This window comes from Bidens hawaiensis, unplaced genomic scaffold (assembly GCF_021521415.1).
Source record: "Bidens hawaiensis isolate Kalapana, Puna unplaced genomic scaffold, B.hawaiensis_p1.1 tig00006725_1, whole genome shotgun sequence".
Classification (NCBI taxonomy): Eukaryota; Viridiplantae; Streptophyta; class Magnoliopsida; order Asterales; family Asteraceae; genus Bidens; species Bidens hawaiensis.
In genome coordinates this window covers 63,999-82,427 of record NW_027491458.1, presented here as the reverse complement: position 1 = coordinate 82,427, position 18,429 = coordinate 63,999, and the positions used below count along the sequence as shown (strand labels likewise).

The 18,429-nt window shown below is 36.0% G+C and overlaps 1 protein-coding gene across 1 annotated transcript; it reads left to right on the top strand.

Annotated features, from left to right (window-relative positions):
* Positions 1–7,791: 7,791 nt before the first annotated feature.
* Positions 7,792–10,679, top strand: LOC143633417 (chromodomain helicase hrp1-like). Its single transcript, XM_077101734.1, has 7 exons — positions 7,792–7,964; positions 8,065–8,120; positions 9,066–9,184; positions 9,249–9,479; positions 9,557–9,697; positions 10,305–10,449; positions 10,528–10,679. Exons 1-7 carry the CDS (start codon positions 7,792–7,794, stop codon positions 10,677–10,679), a joined length of 1,017 nt encoding a protein of 338 aa, XP_076957849.1.
* The last annotated feature ends 7,750 nt before the right edge of the window (positions 10,680–18,429 follow it).

The window sequence follows — 18,429 nt, the reverse complement described above, 5'->3', positions numbered from 1 at the left end:
GTTGGGATGGGAGCGCCATCGAGCCGACACGCACCTGTTTCGGGATCTCGTTCTTTACGCAGCATGTAGTCTCTATTGAAGCTGATTTTTTATTCGTGTTTACCCCAGCCGTGGTTCCACACGCACCTGCCTGCCTGCTTAGCTTTTATTTCGCCACGAGGTGCGCGAGCGTCCCATCTCTGACGAATGTTTCGACCATGTCTTTTACGTCTATGCATTCTTCAGTGTTGTGGCCTTTTGTTCTGTGATAATCACAGTACTTGCTCCGATCAGCATCGTGACGATGTCTGATTTCTGGAGGCTTTGGCCATGGGAGCTCTTCAGTAGCAAATATGTCAGTGACGCTTTTGGTAAGTGGCGTCCATCTGGGGTTCCGGTGCGGCTTTACATTATCCCTTTCACCCAATCGGTGTTGTAAGCCGGATGAGGTGTCAAAGTTTACCCTTGACTGCCAAATGCCTTGCTTCCGTTTTTTGTTCAACCGGGCGGTGAGGACGTTGTCCTCTCTCGTCCTCTGGGTGTAAAGGTTTGTGTTCTGCGGAAGGTCTCTACCCAGTTGCTTCTCCGTTTCCGCATAGCGTTTGGCTGCTGTCATGATGCCATCCCATGTGGATGGCATTCCATCTTTACCCGTTAGGGTGCGGATAAGCTCTGGGTCTTGCGCGCCCTGGATGAAGGCTGCGCGAACAAGATCCTCGCTGATATTGCCCAAACTTAACTTCTTTGAGTTGAAGCGAGTGATGAAGTTTGGCAGAGATTCATCTTCTTCCCGTGTGCATTTGAGGATTGTCCATTGCTCCTCGGTATACTTTCGCTGCTGGCTGAAGTGTTGGCTAAACTTCTGCTGGAAGTCTGCCCAGTCGTAAATGTGGTTAACCGGGTAAACGATCAAACCAAGCCCTAGCAGCCCCCACCAGCGTCATTTGGAACATGTAACACCACGTGGGTTCCGTCCAATTGCTAACGGTTGCCCCCGCTATGAACCTGTTCAAATGATCGTCTGGATCAGATAGGCCGTCATATGTGCCTATGTTAGGCATTTGTTTAGCACTTTTCGGGGCAATTGCTTCAGCAATGTCCCTTGCAAATTTGGACGTTCCTGCATTTGTAACGTTTGGTCTGAACGTTTTAGAGAAGTCTCGTGGACTTCCATCTATGCTTTTTGGTTTGAAGGCTTGTCCAAAATGCCTTTTCGGTTGGGTTTCCGTTTCTTTACGCTTCCCTTTTGCCTTATGACGAGGGTTCGCGTCGGAGTTGGATTCCTCCGAGTCATCCTCCCAGTATTCGAATTCGTCGGCCTGTTGCACGGAACGCAAGCGTTCGTTCAACTCAGCCTGGAATTCCTTTTGTCGTGCCTCCGCCCATGCCTTGACTTCGTCGAGAGTCTGGCGAGGGAGTCTTCGTTTTTCAAACTGGGTATCGGTGGATCCCAGTAGGCGGTCATTTACTGCACTTGCCCCTGCTTTAGTAAGTGGGGTAGTGTTCGTAAAATTTACTTCACTTGCTCCGGCTTCGGTAGCCGGAGTAGTGTTTGTAAAAACTGTGTTGCCGGTATTCCCCCCAATAGCTGGGGTTGTGGTTACCGGAATTTCTCTAACCATCTTTTGTATAAAGTTTTGAAAAAACTGGAGAAAATTGTAGTTCTAGCTTTATGCACGGATGGCGCCAATGAAGAAACACTAACCGGACCCCGGGCAGGTTACTGGTAACCTGGGGGTTGGAGAGATGTTTCCCACGAGGGGTTAGACCCTTGGAAGATGGTTCTTCTGATAACCTGCAAAACAGACACCGTGAGCTCGTCACTGAGAAGGGGGGGGGTTCCTCCTTGTGACCACCCTCCGGCGTGAGAATCAGACTAGATTGCTCTTTAAATATAAAAGTATATTAAGAGATTGCTAGAGCAGATATCAGGTATATATGATGATAATATGATAATGTAATAATGTGTTTAGATGATCATACCATTTGGGGTATTTATAGCCGAAGGTAGGTTTCCAAGGGGTTTAGCCGGCCCAACACGCTACCAACTGTAACCTATGCACGTGCCCTGCCTGTGAGTGGTGGATAGGTAGCGGCTGACACAGAGCAGGCGTGTCGTGCACTCTTCCTCTTCTGCCAACTACAGGCTAGGCACGTGGTATGGCAGGAGTTGGTGGGTAGGCGGCGGCTATTGGTCACAGTGCTGTGGCGTGCTGTCTGCCATGCTGCTGTCAGTGAGCTGTCGCATCTCTGATCAGATCTTTTGCCCATACCTCGTCAGGTACAGTAAAAGATCCTTCAGTATACGGACTGGCTTATTTGGCGGGAGTATTCCCCCCTCCCGCCTCTGTGCGGGATTGCTCCCGGCTTGGCTCATTCCTTCAGGTGACACTGAACGATTGAGAGCTAAGTGCCTTGTGCGTGTAGCCATGCTGCGCGGGTGGCCTTCCCTCATGGCTTGTATCCGAGGCTACGGGAACAGGCGGAGTCCTTCACCATGGGAGGCATTTCCTGCGGGACCAGCTTGCATACTGCGCGTAAGGACGTCACTTCTCTGAGCATGGTTGGTCCTGCGGATCCAGTTGGTCTCTGCGCAGACGTCCCTGTTTAAGGTGAGTCTTGCGAGTCCAACTGGGCTATGCTGGGACCTACCTCTTCAGACATATTATAAAAGAATGAAATGCATAAACGAGGGGGTGATTGTTGAATGAGTATGTTGGTATTGGTGTAGCTTTGCAGTCAAGTGTAGCTCCAATTTGAAAGAGAAGTCAACCTTCCAAAATGTTGCTTTAGTTTTCTTATATGTTTTTAAGTGCAACAAACACTGCAGAATTTATGACAAATGTGTCGATTGATTTTGATCATCATTGCAGAGTATACCGTTAAATCAAGTTATGGACTTATGGTGCAACTAGAGGAGTACCAAATGTTTTCTTGAGAGTAGGAAGACATGTCAACCACTCTGTAAGCTAACCCTCTTGTTCATATATAGATCATTTATGACTCATTTAAATCTTTCAGTTGAAAATTAGCATTTTTAGTAAGAGGGTGAAGGCTACTATTTTTAGTAAACATGCTAGAATAAGCTACTTTATGCAGCGAGTCAAATTTATAATTTTAATAAGCGGGTCAAACATATTCTTTTTTAGTAACGGGTCAAGCATGTCTTTTTTATTAAAAAGTCAAACATTTATAGTAATCGGGTCAATTTATAATTTTTGTAAGCGTGTCAAATTTATAATTTTATTAAACAAGACAAATATATCCGTTTTATAGTAAACGAGAAAAAAATATATCATTTTTAGTAAATGAGACAAAGTAACAATTTTGATTGCATGGGTCGTCAAAAGTTTCGATTTATAAAGCAAGCCAAACTTGTAGTATTTAGTAAACGGGCCAACCTTATTATTTTAGTAACAAGCCAAAATCACCATTTTAATTTTAGTGATTAGCAGTATCTTTCATTGGCAGGTAGCAGTTGAAAGAAACGAACTTCAAGATGAGACTTCAACTCTACAAAACCGGATCAGTGAAGATTGAAGAAAATGATAAAAAGACTGACACGGACTTCAAGACGAAATGAACAAAAGTTTTTGCGTCTAACATGATTATCATTTTATACTTCCATACTTATATTCTGTTGACTTTGGCTTTTTTTATTTTTGATTATGACATTTTTTGATAATTCTATAGGAAATTATATACTTGTCTACTCTTGATAATGCAAATATCACAAAGTTAGGGCGTGTTCGTTTCACGGACTTTTTTTAAAGGATTTGGAATTGGAATTGGAATTGGATTTGGAATTGGAATTGGAATGGAATGGAATGTTTGAGAATCCCTATCATGTGTTTGGTTGGTTAATATGTATTGGAATTGGAATCTTCTTCATTCTCGGGTTTTTTTTTATTTTTTATTTTTTGAAGAACGAGGGAAACGGCGGAAACGTTTTAGTTTTTTTCACATTTTTCGTTTTTGATTTATATTTTGAGTTATGATTTTTTTATTAATTTTTTCGAATTTTTTAGAGGGGTTTTTACTTTCCATAACAATCCTTATAAAAATAGGTGGGATTTTAAAATCCCATGAAATGTGGGATTTGATGGGATTTAGTTTCCATTCTCATTCTTTCATTTAATGAAACGAACATATCAATTCATGGGATTTACAATCTCATTCCTTAGAATTCCTTCCAAATCTTTAAAACGAACAGGACCTTAGCATGAAAATTTTTATCACTGGTTATTTTAATATTAAATTTGAAAATTTATTTTTAGGGACGAGTCCGAATATTGGCATTGGTAATAAACCTATCTACTCAAATGCAGTTGCAACATTTCAATCCGAGAATTAGCATAGGTAATAAACCAACAGCTAGAAACACCACCGATCCGCTTGAGAAGATTGCATATGCAAAAGGGGTGATGCAATCTATAAATTCTTTTTAGCAGTTGCTTACATTTCTGGCATGGGATCAAAGGTGATTTGGATGAAACAAAGGTCTTTTTTCTTGTGTAAATTTCTTGTTGATTACGTTGGCTATAAATGCATGGACTAGCTAGGTGTTGCCAAGATTAGTGTTGTAAAAAAACCATATAAGTATATTGAGATTAATAATTCATGTCAGTTTTTTGTTATGATTTCATGATAGTGGCTATCCAACCAAATGTATATTGTCTCTAGAATTTAGCTTTTGAACTAACCTTGAAAAAATATTGATTATATCAAATGTAATGTACTTAGTGTTTTATGATCTAATACAGTATTATAACAATTGTCATCTTTCATGTGTAATGTGGTAGCCCATATATGCATATGCACTTTCTCAAGTTGTAAGGAAAAATTAGAGTACCTGATTAAAAGTTAGATGTTTTTTGATGTCTTATGACATATATAGACTACATCGATCCTATTAACTCGAAAACGGGTATGTTTAATAAAACAATAAGCATAAATACATAAAAAAGACTCCAGTAACATATTATACGAATAAGAAACTAACAAGACTACTGTGCAATATATCAAATGATATATTGATCAGCTATCATAAACAAATACCACATTAAAATTCATTGACGCCGCAGCATCACGCGGGTTTTCTACCAGTAATATTTGGTGAGTGTTTATTTTGGCCAAACTAAACGTACTAATTATCATAAATGATTGTTAGCTAATTGATGGGCTTACTCACATACAAAATTAGGGTTTCCCCTTAGACATCTATTAGCCAACGTGAAAAGAAAAACACACACAAATAACTTTCTCTCTAAGGGAAATGTTGTAAAAGTCGGCCTAAGCAGCGAGTAGTCGATCCTCGGGCCCCTTCTAAGGCGACTTTCTTCAAGTTGGACAAATTAGTCAGAGGCGGTCAAAGTTGGTCAAAATTCGGGCTAGGGTCGCCGAGTCGGCTATGGTACTCTCTAAGTCGGTCAAAAGTCGGCCAAATAGTTCGGTCAAAAGTCGGGCTAGGCAGCGCAAAGTCTGGCTAGGGTACTCTCTTAGTCGGTCAAAATTTGGGCTAGGCGGTGCCAAGTCGGCTAGGAAACCTTTTTGACATGAATTCTACTTATTTTGACATATATATAATATCCAATTTTATTTTTTTTGTATTTACCATGTTCGAGTACTCTCAACTAGGAGCCCAAGTATCATATACGCCCCAAAATACTCAGTCGGTTACCTAAAGTCCGTCTAACGACTTTGCAACCTTGTCTAAGGGTTACCCATCATTTGGTAAGGCATCATAAGGGGAACGATCATGATTCATAATGGGATCATCTTCTTTCTCTAATGTCTTAATTCCATCGTCGTAGTACTTTAAAAGCGTATATGATCGATTTCAAACTTCAGTTGAATACATGTGATGATGAGCATCCATTTGTCGGTCAGGAGAAGCAATACATTCTATTTACACGAATTAATCGAAGAAACCAGAGAATCTAATACATATCAACGATAATTAATTATTGTGCATGTATGGCCGAATGTTTTTTACGTGAACACTCATGTATTGTGCATTGTTATCTATACATGTTTATTATTTGGTTTATCATTTACACTTTTAACAAGATGTTACTTTTTTTTTTTTGAACATCAAAATTCATTAAACAAGATGTTACTTATTAATGATGTTAATGGTATGTATGGAAAAGGATTCTTTAATTATTAAGATAGATGATATTTATTCATCCGAGATAATACACAGATTATAAAACAAGTTTATAATATTAGAGCATTCATAGCCCATTTTCTATTCATGTTCATATAATTATACTAAAAATCAAAACATTTTTTCTATTATTTTTAATTAAATAATACATTAATCTTTATCATTATTTTTTTTATCTCCTCTACTCACAACTATTTTCGGAAAATACTAAAAATTTATACATTGTGAATAGTGTATTCTTAAATTTAACTTTTCCGCATAGCATTTCGCTTTATACTACTCACAACCACATCCTGTAATTTGCAAAAACCTCTCACAAAATATTAGGAACATATTGTGGATGCTCTTAGTGAAGAGTTTAAATATAAAACATGCTATAACTTTTAGCGTTTTCATTCTAATTGTAATGATTATATGTTTTATTTTGAAATGTTAAAATTGGGTTTCCTTTTCTAATTTTATTATAGTTTTCTGACATTAAAATAGTTGAGATTGATTAAAACTAAAAAAAATATCATTTATTATATTTGACCTAATCTTTTCTAATTCTATAACTTTAAAGGCATATGTAATGGGGCGTTGACCAATGCCAACTCACCCTCACCACGCCCATACACCACTACGACACTCTTGCGAAGGGGGCGTTGCCCCTAGAGGCACAAGAAGGGAGCATGTGGTTTCTCCTTGTTGGGGTTTCAACAAATCATAATTATCTAATCCATCCATTTTCTTATTGTTAATTAATTTATATGATTTAATTGTTATTTTAGTTATATTAAATGAGTGGAACCATTATGTTAAATGTACTAGGGCATCTTGCCATCTTCTCATCTGTAGTTTTGCCTTGAAAACACCCCACAACACTACATAGGAGACGTTTTTTCCAGCGGCCGATGGTGATGATGTCATCAGAGGATAAACTAAAAGAAAAGTCGTTGAATTGTACCGTTAGAAAAATATGGAGCCGTTGGGAATAAATAACTATTATAACCAAGTTTTTCATCACCACACTCTTATTTTATAATTATTTCATATTTTGCTAATCTTTTGTTCCCCTCCATGTATCCCAACCAAATCGATAACATGGCCTTTAACCAAGTCAACAACCTACGTCACCCAATAACCTATTTAATCTAAACTTCTTCAACCAAAATTGAGAGTAGCAGCTCTGTCTTCATACCTACCCATAAGAATACGTCAATTAGGCCACATTGAAGAACTTGTATTTGTAATTTGTAGGATGAAAATGTTTATGTTAATGTATTTTTTTGTTAATATTAAAAGTGAAATTCATTAATGATTAATGAGGGTTTCATGTCATTAAGTGTGTGAAAAAAAAACACCACCGTCTATGTGATAGTACGAGCTGGGATCCCCACCTCGTGGGTCCCCTCCTATTGTTGTTGCCAACGAGAAAAAATCAATTTTTTTCTCTACATATTTTAACGCTCATTTAATAACAAAGTTTTCTACTACACCCATTTTTTTATAAAACTAACGCAAAACACAACTATGTGGAGACTCTCTATGTGTAACCTCACGAGACACGTACATGTGCCAACATGGACCATAAGCCACGTGTGGTTCCTTTCCTCAATGGATGATTTGGGATATGCAGTCTAGGGTTTATACCAAACAAACAAATGTACAATTCAAATTCAAAGCGGAAGAGAAAATATTGGAACCCAAATGCACAACTAGATTTTGATGATGACAACACTGGCCGACAATCATCGAGACAAGCACGCCGCCGTGCCCAGATGCTTGCTGCTAATCAGCTGTCACAGAAACTTGCTCAAGAATATTGTTCACAGAGGTCATTTACTTACTCAAAATATATATATATATATATATATATATATATATATATATATATAAATGAATTAATATAAAGTGGTTGGATAACAAATTTGTAGATCATGTTCCGGAGAAAGTGTTCAACACTCTGGTATAACAGACAAGACCGAATCCGGTGTGTATTATCTTTCTTACTTTCTTTACCTCACAGTATTATAATGTCATTTACTACTTACATCAAAATAGTTTGTTTGGCCATCCGTAAGGCCAGGTGCAGTGGAGTGAGGGATTTTCAACACGTTAGTAGAGAGACGATTTTAATTAAATATAAACTCATTAAATTAAATAAAAAGTACATTAAATTAAATAAATAAAAAATACATTAAAATTAAAAAAACAAATATTAAAATAAAAAAACACAAAAAAAAAATAGTCTTTCATCAAACTTAGCGTCGTCGTCGTATCTAGGCGTGTTGTTGAAGTAGCCTTTCATCAAATGATCGTTCGCATCCTCACGGTCTCGAGCGATATACGATCACCTCCTGCGCGGCCAAGAACTAGTAGAACCAGAAGCTATATTAATTGCTACGGCCCGAAATGCACTCATAATCTCACCCTCCTGCTCCGCTATCTCTTGTATAATCTGATCTATCTTCTTCTTGTTCTCAATAAATTGTTCCACCATGTCGGAAGTATTTGTTGAATCCATTTTTGGTAAAGAAAGTTGGATGATATTGGTTTTTTGGAGGTTGAGTTCGTATATTTAATAGGATTTCATAATAAATTCTAAAGCTATGTCCTCCAGAGTATAACAAACTCGGACAAAAATTTATTATACTCCAGAGGACAGCTTTAGAATTTATTATGAAATCCTATTAAAGATATAAATTCTTTCAATTATAAAACATAAAAGTAATAAATATACACTAGTATAGGGCTATATGGCTTACGTAGGCCTATAAGAGTTGTATATTTTACTGGTCAACGTCTACTGACACACGCTGCCATCTATACCACCCGTATAGGCCTATACGAGTCATATGTATGGGACCTCGTGTCTGTATAAGGGCCTGATGTATGTATAGCGGATGTATTTTTTAAATATTTACATGCGGGACAGGCAGCAGTGAGTTAGCTGATGAGGCCTCAACCGAAGTACATAATGATCTTCTTCCATATGTTAACAAGCTTCGTGATCATTGGAACAGAGGTCAAAATGCTGTTTTCTTTGACGGGCAGGTGAGATTTTTCGTTTATTACTGCATTAAACAATAATCTTTTTTTTATCAACTTAATTTTGCAGGAGCGGTTAGTTAAGGTGGTATCTTTTGTATCATCATTGGTGGATAACATGAAGAAGCCTATTCTAATAATGGCAGCTTCTTCCAGTGCTCTTTTGTTGTGGCAAATGGAGTTTGCAAAGTGGTCAAAGCCGGTCAATGTGGTGATATACAAAGGGAATAAAGATACCCGAGCTGCCATTAGAGGTTCAGAATTTCAAGTCCTTTTATCTTCTCCAGATGCCGTTGTTGAGGTGGACAATTCTTTATATAATATGAAACTAACATAAATTCGTGTATAAATTATTATGCCAATCTTGTTGTTTTGCAGGACATGGAATCGCTTGATCATATTAAGTGGGAAGTGTTAGTGATAGACGAGTGTCAATGCCCTGTGATTTTAACGCATTTAAACAAAATTCAGATGCTTATTGCTGATATGAAATTGTTAACAGTTACCGGCGAATTAGAGGTTTGTTTTCTCACCTCTTTTATCTCAAACGGGTCAATAGCGAAGAAAAGAGATAAAAAGGGAAACGGGTAAAATTGGTCAAACGGCTGATTGGCTGAAAGCCAACTTAAGCATATCTTTATTGCACTAATTAAACAAATGCACGTGGGTCGATAATAAAAAAGTAGATAAAATAAGGGAAACAAGTCAAATTGGTCAAACGGGCCAAGTCTATGTTTTAGAAATGTATGCGTTTCAACAATAATAAAGTAGACAAAAGGTCAAATTGGTCAAATTAAATCAAAACAAATGTACGTGGGTCAACCCGGACCAGTCCGTTTCGACCAGTAATAAAATGGCCATTTATCCCAAACTTTTTTTGGCCCTTACTTAGCCCGCCCACTCTGTTTTAACCAGTAATAAAATGACCATTTAAGCTTGAACTTGATTCATTTTATCTCAAAAGGGTCAAATTGGTCAAACGGACTGAAAGCCAACTTAAGTTATTTGTGGTGCACTAATTCTGAATGAATGTATGTGGGCCAGCCCATTTTGACCAACGAGTGCGCCCGTACTGCAGGCTGCAGTCTTCGTTTTTTCCATTTGCTAATTTTAGTCAACGTTTCAGGATATTTTGCAGAGCTACCGAAATATTCTTTCACTGGTTGATTGCAAAAATGATGATGCTGACACGGACATGAAGGATGATATTAGCATATTGAAAGAAAGACTGTCGCCATTTATAGCATTTGAGTGCAAATTCAATCTGAAAGGTATCTATCTAGTATCTATGTAAGATAACTTTATTTCTTTTGAAAGCATCATTTGGTTATATATATGTTTTATTACAGAAATTGGCGTGGTTAAAATTCTTGAAATTCCTGCATCTTCACTGGTACCTGGGCGCAGTTTAGCCGGGTCAGGAGTACTGTTTGCATCCCCTCATCTAAGGTCAAAACCATCACTCCATAACCGGCCCGACACTGGTGAACCGTGCAGTTGACAAGCACTGCCCTGTATAGAAACAGTTAGACTTTATCAAGTGTATAGAGATCTGACTCAACTGCCCGCACATAGAATTCAAGTGTGTCTGTTAAAAAGGATAGAATTTTTTATAGGCACACCCAGTGTATATGTTGCAAATATGCTTGCTTACAAACATTAGGTGCTTTAGAGATAACGGTTGTCGGTTGCCAGTTGCCAGGTGAGTTAGTTATGTGAAGTTACTAGCAGTTAAAGAACTATTGCATGGGTACCATATATACATAACATCTTTCATCATCTCTAATTTTGGCGGTTTGTAATTCTTCAGAGAAACTATATTCTTGGTTTTGTTGTTAACTATGATGTGTCATAAAACTTGAGTTTTTTTTACCAAAATGGAAGAAAAATTATTTACCAATATAGGCTATTTTGAAAGTATATATCAAAATGGGGATTTTTTTTCTTCTCTCTCCTTTCTATTTAATTCTTTTTAACTTTAGGGTTAAAAAAAGAAGAAAAACAAAAAAAAAAAGCCAAAAAACCATTTTGATGAAATACAACTACGTTTTTAATAGTCTCATCTAGCATAAATTCTTTTTTTATCTTTTATTTTCAATGTTTTCGAGCAACTAACTATAGTTTTAACTTTTCTTTTTCTTTTTTTCTAACTTAATTTTTATAATTTTTTCTTCAATCAAGCCATGTTACCTATAGCCACAACTTAAAAATCATCTAAATAAACCTCATAATGAGATGAGAAACATAAAAAACACACTAAACAAGCTTTCAAACTTAACGGTCTTAATATTAAAAGACAAACAAAAATAAGAATGTCAAATAAAGTTAACTTGCTAGAAGTTATAATATGTACATATTAAAATAAAAATATCAAAACAACTTCACCCGCTTAAACATTCATACTTCTAGACTTTGAGGTACATGTTGACCGATTATGACCATGTTCTCCACAAATTCTACAACGGTTACCACTTTTTCCATCTTTAATGTCCATTCCATTTCGTAGCCTTGTTGAATGAGGGCGGCCCCTTTTGTCTCGCTTTAGATCCGAATTTGGAAGTAATCTAATAGATGGTGAGTGTGGCCAACAAGCTTCATGAAGAATCGGGAAAAACTCGGATGACCAAGTAGCACCATAATCCACAATTGAGTAACACTTGTTAATGTATTGCCAATTGTTCAAAGAAATTTAGTATCGTTTGATTACATCTTTCTCATAAGACAAAAAGAATATGTTAAGTAAATTGAAATATAAAGAAACTGAATATTACGTAAGAACTGACAAAAAGAACATATGCTTAAGACAAATTTACTATCGTTTTATTACAACTTTCTCTTAAAGAATATGTTAAGTAAATTGAAATATAAAAAAACTGAAATTGATATGTGTAAGCGTTTAGTTGATAGAATAGTGCATTTGCATGTGATAGTAAATTTGTCTTATTAAGCAAAATAGGACCAATGCTTAAGAATATGAGAAAATTTATGGAAAAATTGAATCAAATCATGTATGAAAACACAAACATGAAAATCAATTGAAAAACTTGAAGATGATGAATATCGAACTTGGGATTTGTGATTGAAGAACCGAGATTGAGAGCAATGAAAATCGATTATAGATTGAAGAACTTGATCGTCTGTTAGGTTTCTACATGCCGTCTTTGGAGGTTTTTGTTTTCTTTTTTTTCCCTAACCTTAGAGTTAAAAAGAATTAAATAAAAATGAGAGACAAAAGAAAAAATCCCCATTTTAGTAAATACTTTCAGAATAGCCTATATTGGTAAATAATTTTTCCTCTCCACCCATTTTGGTAAAAAAAAACCTCCATAAAACTTTATGGTTTAGTTTATCAAGTATATTCTTAAAGGTTTTAAAGCTTTTTGTTGTCATTTTAAAGTGATCTTAAACTCAATTTAAACTTACATTATTTATCCTTAAGTTGACTGATGAATATCATTTAGGCCACCACTAACCTAAGATAAACAAATAAAGAAATTGAAAGAAACTTAATAAGCAAAACAAATGCATGGCAACTAGGGGCGCAAACTAGCGGAGTTTTCTGAAAAGTAAAGCTCGTTTGATTACCGAGCTTAAGCCGAGTCTTAACAAACCTTGTGTATTTTATGTTTTACCTCTTTCAGACTTTTATATATTAATTTCACACTGTATAGCCAAACTTTGGCTTATTTAAGGTACCGCATAAGCTCAAGTTCGTCTAATGTTTTTCTCAAATATATTATAGTAATTTAAAACATATATATATTAATTTATATAATAGTGAGCACTTGCTCATGTTTTGTAACTTTGCTTCTATGATTTGGACAAAAATATGTGTTTGGGTGAAAATCAACCCCCCCTGCATACGCGCTCATATCTCTTCGGTTTTGGAATTACTAGAGTACCCAAAAAGCTAAACTTATCAAAAAACAATGAAGTTATTATCCAATCAATCTTTGTCATTACTTTTTGGATCATTTGGCTTACAAGAAACGCTTTAGTTTTGAACAATATCTCCTCTTCCGTGAGCAAGATGGCATCGGCCGCCACATAATATAGGCCTCATCCTTTCTTTGGATGAAAAACCGGGCCAAGTTGAAAAGTCTCGATTTGGAGAAATGGAGCTGGTTTAGCTGTTCAAATTTCCCTTTGTAATTGTTTTTGTCTTGTTAATTCTCGTATGTTGTACTTGTTTCTAACTTCTTACTAGTTTTTAATGCATTCGTCTTTCCGAAAAAAAATATAATAAACAAGCCGAGCTCGAACTTTATAAAAAAGTTCGAAACAAGCCGAGCTCAAGCTCTTATAAATATAAAAAAACAAGCGCTCTATCCTGATTAACTCAGCTCCTTTGCAACTCTGAATCGGGTCTTCGGAGCACACATGAACCGAGGTGAGGGTTTGGTAGTACTACACGTGGGCAGTGCTACGTGTCACAACCACTAATAATTGATTTTAGAAAAGTATGGGAAAACAGCAAACCACAAGAAAGAAAGAAGCATCTTGCAACAGTTTACATCGATTCCCGCCATTTTGAGCTCTGAATCGAACCCTAATTTGGAGTCGTCGGAGATTTTGGTATTAATTCCAACACTTTCCTCTTATTATTATTATTATTATTCAGTTGTTTTGTTTGTTTGCTGAATCGTTAATACAAGCTATGCTCGTGAGTAGTTTTTAAAGCTCGAGCTTGACTCATAAGTATTTTATCAAGCTCTAGCTTAGCTCGGACTCTATTGGTTTGTTATTTATTTATTACTTTACTCATATATTTTATTCATAACCCAGTTTATTTTTTTCTTAATATTATATATATATTACTAATTAGTATATAGTTATATTAAATAAAAGTTATACTAATAATAGAATCATTCAGGCTCGCCAGCCGGCATGAGCTCCAAAAAATGAGCTTACTTTTAGGTTCGCTTGTTTAAGCTGGGCTTGATTCGAGCTTTTAACAAGCCGATTCGAGTAGTCATGAGCGGCTTGACCCGTTTGCACCGCTAGTGGTTGAGGCCAACTTCAGATAATATTTGAAAACTAGATGAGATGATCAACTAGTATAACAAAATCATATTTAGGCTTTTGCTGCTCATGCTTCACATAATCACATTCAGCTTACTCATGTTTCATTATACTACTTATTGTGTATATAATATTCATTGGATTACATATACAACACTTACACATTACTTGTTAGTTGTTACACACGCGCAGCCATTACAATGAAATGTCCACTAAAAAGCGGGAAAGGAAGTATTCGAATTGGAGTACACAATTTGATGACAATGTCGATCCACGATCGTTGAGACAAGCATGTTACCGTTCCTCGAGACTTGCCACAAATAAACTAAACGCACTTGCTCAGGAATATTCTTCACCAAGGTCATTTAGTTACTCACATATTTCTGCATACATATTGTTCATTATTTATAAACAATAAAGCTGTTTGGATAACAGATCATGTACAAATGACAAAATCGAATCTGGTGTGTGTTCTGTTTCTGATAGCACATACGCGACATGCAGCAGTGAGTTAGCAGATGAGGTCTCAACCGAAACACTTAATAATATCCTTCCTTATGTTAACAAGCTTCGTGATCATCGGAACAAAGGTCAAAATGCTGTTTTCTTTGACGGGCAGGTGAGATTTTTCACTTATTTATGCATTGGATGATAATCTCTCTTTTTAGTTTTAACAAATAAAAGATTAATTAGTTGGATGTTGCAGGAGCGGGTAGTTAAGGTGGTGTCATTTATATCGTCATTGGTGGATAGCACGAAGAAGCCTATTCTAATAATAGCAGCTTCTTCCAGTGCTCTTTTGTTGTGGCAAATGGAGTTTGCAAAGTGGTCAAAGTCGGTCAATGTTGTAATATACAAAGGGAATAAAGATACGCGGGCTGCCATTAGAGGTTCAGAATTTCAAGTCCTTTTATCTTCTCCAGACGCCATTGTTGAGGTACACAATTCTCTATATAATATGAAACTAACACAAATTTATATATGAATTATATTAATATCGTTGTTTTGCAGGATATGGAAACACTTGATCGTATTAAATGGGAACTGTTAGTGGTAGACGAGTGCCAAGGCCCCTTGATTTCAACGCATTTAAAGAAATTTCAGATGCTTATGACTGATATGAATCTGTTAACAGTTTCTGGTGAACCAGTGGTATGTTTTATCACCTCTCTTTTATCTCAAGCGGGTCAATAATAGTCAAACGGGCTGAAAGCCAACTTAAGTCATCTGTGGTAGTGTGGTGCACTAATTCTAAACAAATGTATGTTGGCCAGCGCGTTATTACCGCCACTACTGCCTTTGTTTTCTACATTTGCTGATTTCAGTGAACTGTTTCAGGATGATATTTTGCAGAGCTACCAAAATATTCTTTCACTGGTTGATTGCAAAAATGAAAAGACGGAAATGAAGGACGATGATATTAGCGTATTGAAAGAAAGACTTTCGCCATTTATAGCATTTGAGTGCAAGTTTAATCTGAAAGGTATCTATAATTTCAAGATAAGTTTATTTCTTTCTAGAATATTAATTGGTTATAGATTTTTTCTTTTTTCTTTTTTATTACCGAAATTAGTGCCGTTAAAGTTGTTGAAATCCCTGCATCTGCACTGGTACCTGGGCGCAGTTTAGCCGGGTCAGGAGTACTGTTTGCAGCCCCTCATTTACGGTCAAACCCGTCATTGCTTGCATCACTCCATAACCGACTCTAACTCTGGCGAACCATCACTTGAGCCAAAGCCAAACAATTAGCGAACGTATAGAAACGGTTGACCTTTATCAAGTATATAGACTTCTAACCCAACTGCCATTCCATGGATCTTATGATGAGGGTGGCTAGTCTAACATTAAATCATGGCACTTTTAGATCTTGCAAATTTGCACTTGCAATAGAGGTTTTTGGAAGCAATTTTGGATGTGTGTGGTTTGATATGAATTTGATGATAGTGTTCATATCTAGTAGTTGAACTATTCAAAGCTGCACATCAGCACCACCATATAACTTGAGGGTCAATGTGAATTATAGTCAACTGAGTCAACAGTTTGGCAGTTAGTCAAGTGGTTTAGTTAGTTATCTTAGTTATGTTTATGTTACTGGCAGTTTAGTAGTCCCTTTGAAACTATGCATTGGCATTGGCATTACGTATTTAGGGTAAAATTAACATACAAATTAAATTATTGTGCTAACTGTGAGAAACTGAGAATCAAGTAGTGTAATTACACTATGTTGTAATTACACTACATTATAATTGCACTATATTGTATATAATTACATTACTTGATTCTCACGGTTAGCATGCTAATTTAATTTGTATTTGATCTAAGCTCATGTACTTATTCATATTCATTCAGAACTATACAGGATTACATACACACAATCTTTTTCACTTCACTTTATTTGAGTGTTTTAGGTGCATGTAATGTGTTTGCTTTAACTTACTAATTTCATATAATCAACAAAATAAATATATGAACTTACATTTTGTGTCAAATGACTTTTAACTTTTCAAAAATAAGTTTTGAGGATAAATCCAGTCCTCTAGAAAATGATCTCTTATTTTGACACGTGAACACAACTTACTGTTTGTTTATAGGATCTTTGTTGGAAAATAAAGCGTTGAATGTTAGGCGAGTGAGATCAGAAATTTTGGGAAAAATTAGAGAGAAAGCAATCCTACCAGCGCTATGACTAGGTGATCAGATGTTTTGCGAAAGTTAGAGATAAAGAAACCCCGCGAAGTGTTATGACTTACATTCGTTTAGTCAGTTTTCATGGTGTTATCGTTTGCGGTTATGGGACCATTGATCATGCTTTATTGACCGCATTGGTTAAGAGTGACGCGTATCAAAATTAAAAGAGGGGGGGGGGGGGGGAAGTTATTGTTAGATCTTTTTATTTATAAAGGTTATTATATTTTAATCAAATCATCAAGCATATTGGTTACATGGAGGCGGATGGGGTTAATCAAATATATCAAATGATTGGAAATCTATACAGATCTTTTCCGTCTGATTGTTCTAAAAAATTTAAGCTAATACAAAACTGGGCGAGTGGCTCTTTGGAACTTTTCAATTAAGGAAACCATTTATCTTATCACAGACACAGTTGACAAGAAGATGTTAACATGGGAAACACCCATGCACCTCAAATTGTCTTTAGGTGAGAAAGAACACGGGGGTGGCAGACAATGTGGTAAGTTGTCGGGGAGTTTAATGTCATAACGACAACTATATTTCTTCGTATTTTAAACAAAAATAGCATTTGTTTTTTTTTTTTAAGTAGAATTCGTTTTCCTTTAGAAAATGACGGGCTTCAATAAAATATATACAAAACAAAAATTATTAATCATTATAGTACTAAGTAAATGATATTAATAAGAATATTATTATATGGGTATATTAATCTTGTTGATATAGCTTGCCCATGAACTTTCATTTTATAAGACAAACATTCTTAAGTTTTCTTAATAAGTGATGTGGACTGAAATTTCTTTTTATAAAAATGTGCAAACCCAAATGCTATTATCTTTGAATCGTTTCAAACGACGCAGTCCTCCATTTATTATATGTAGCGATATAAAACAAATTAACAAAAGAGAGAAAAGACCAAAGCATAAAAAAGACACTTATTCAAGAAAAGATTATTTCATAACAATATCTGCATAGGAGATTTACTATGTCCACCATATGTTTGACAAAAAGACACTGAACTTTGAAGGAAGCTTGCATTTCCCTTGTTTGGCCTGCTATAATAGTTTTGATCACAATGCTCTAATGATGCTTTTCATTTGTTATTCACTTATTCTTATGCCTTTGTTATGCCTTTTAGGTTCAGTGGCACGAGATGCTACTGCTGAACATGCACTCTTTACATAGATCTGCAATAGTTGACAAAATACCCAAAAGTCAAAAATCAATGAACCCCCATCAAACGGAGTATGTATTTCTGCTTCAATATCAAATTGGTGCATTTTTAATCTATAATTCCCTGGTCCTCTTTTCACTGTATCAGTCTAACTTATGTTTTTACTTACCTTCTATCTACGATCCTTAATATTGAAAAGAACTTTAGAGATGACCAATGATATATCCTGCAAGAAGAAAGAAAAAATAATCACCAAACAGGTTTAAGATGTCAACAAAAAGTCAATGGTAAGTCAAAATACCTGATGCGGCATTTGGCCCCTTTCAAGATAACCAACACAGTCAAAAACATGAAAGCATTTCTAGCA

Excerpts from the sequence above, each read along its gene's own strand:
- LOC143633417 (XM_077101734.1), top strand. The coding sequence starts at position 7,792 with ATGTACAATTCAAATTCAAAGCGGAAGAGAAAATATTGGAACCCAAAT. Across the intron at positions 8,121-9,065 it reads AACAGACAAGACCGAATCCG|GCAGCAGTGAGTTAGCTGAT; the intron begins GTGTGTATTATC and ends CATGCGGGACAG. Across the intron at positions 10,450-10,527 it reads GTGCAAATTCAATCTGAAAG|AAATTGGCGTGGTTAAAATT; the intron begins GTATCTATCTAG and ends GTTTTATTACAG.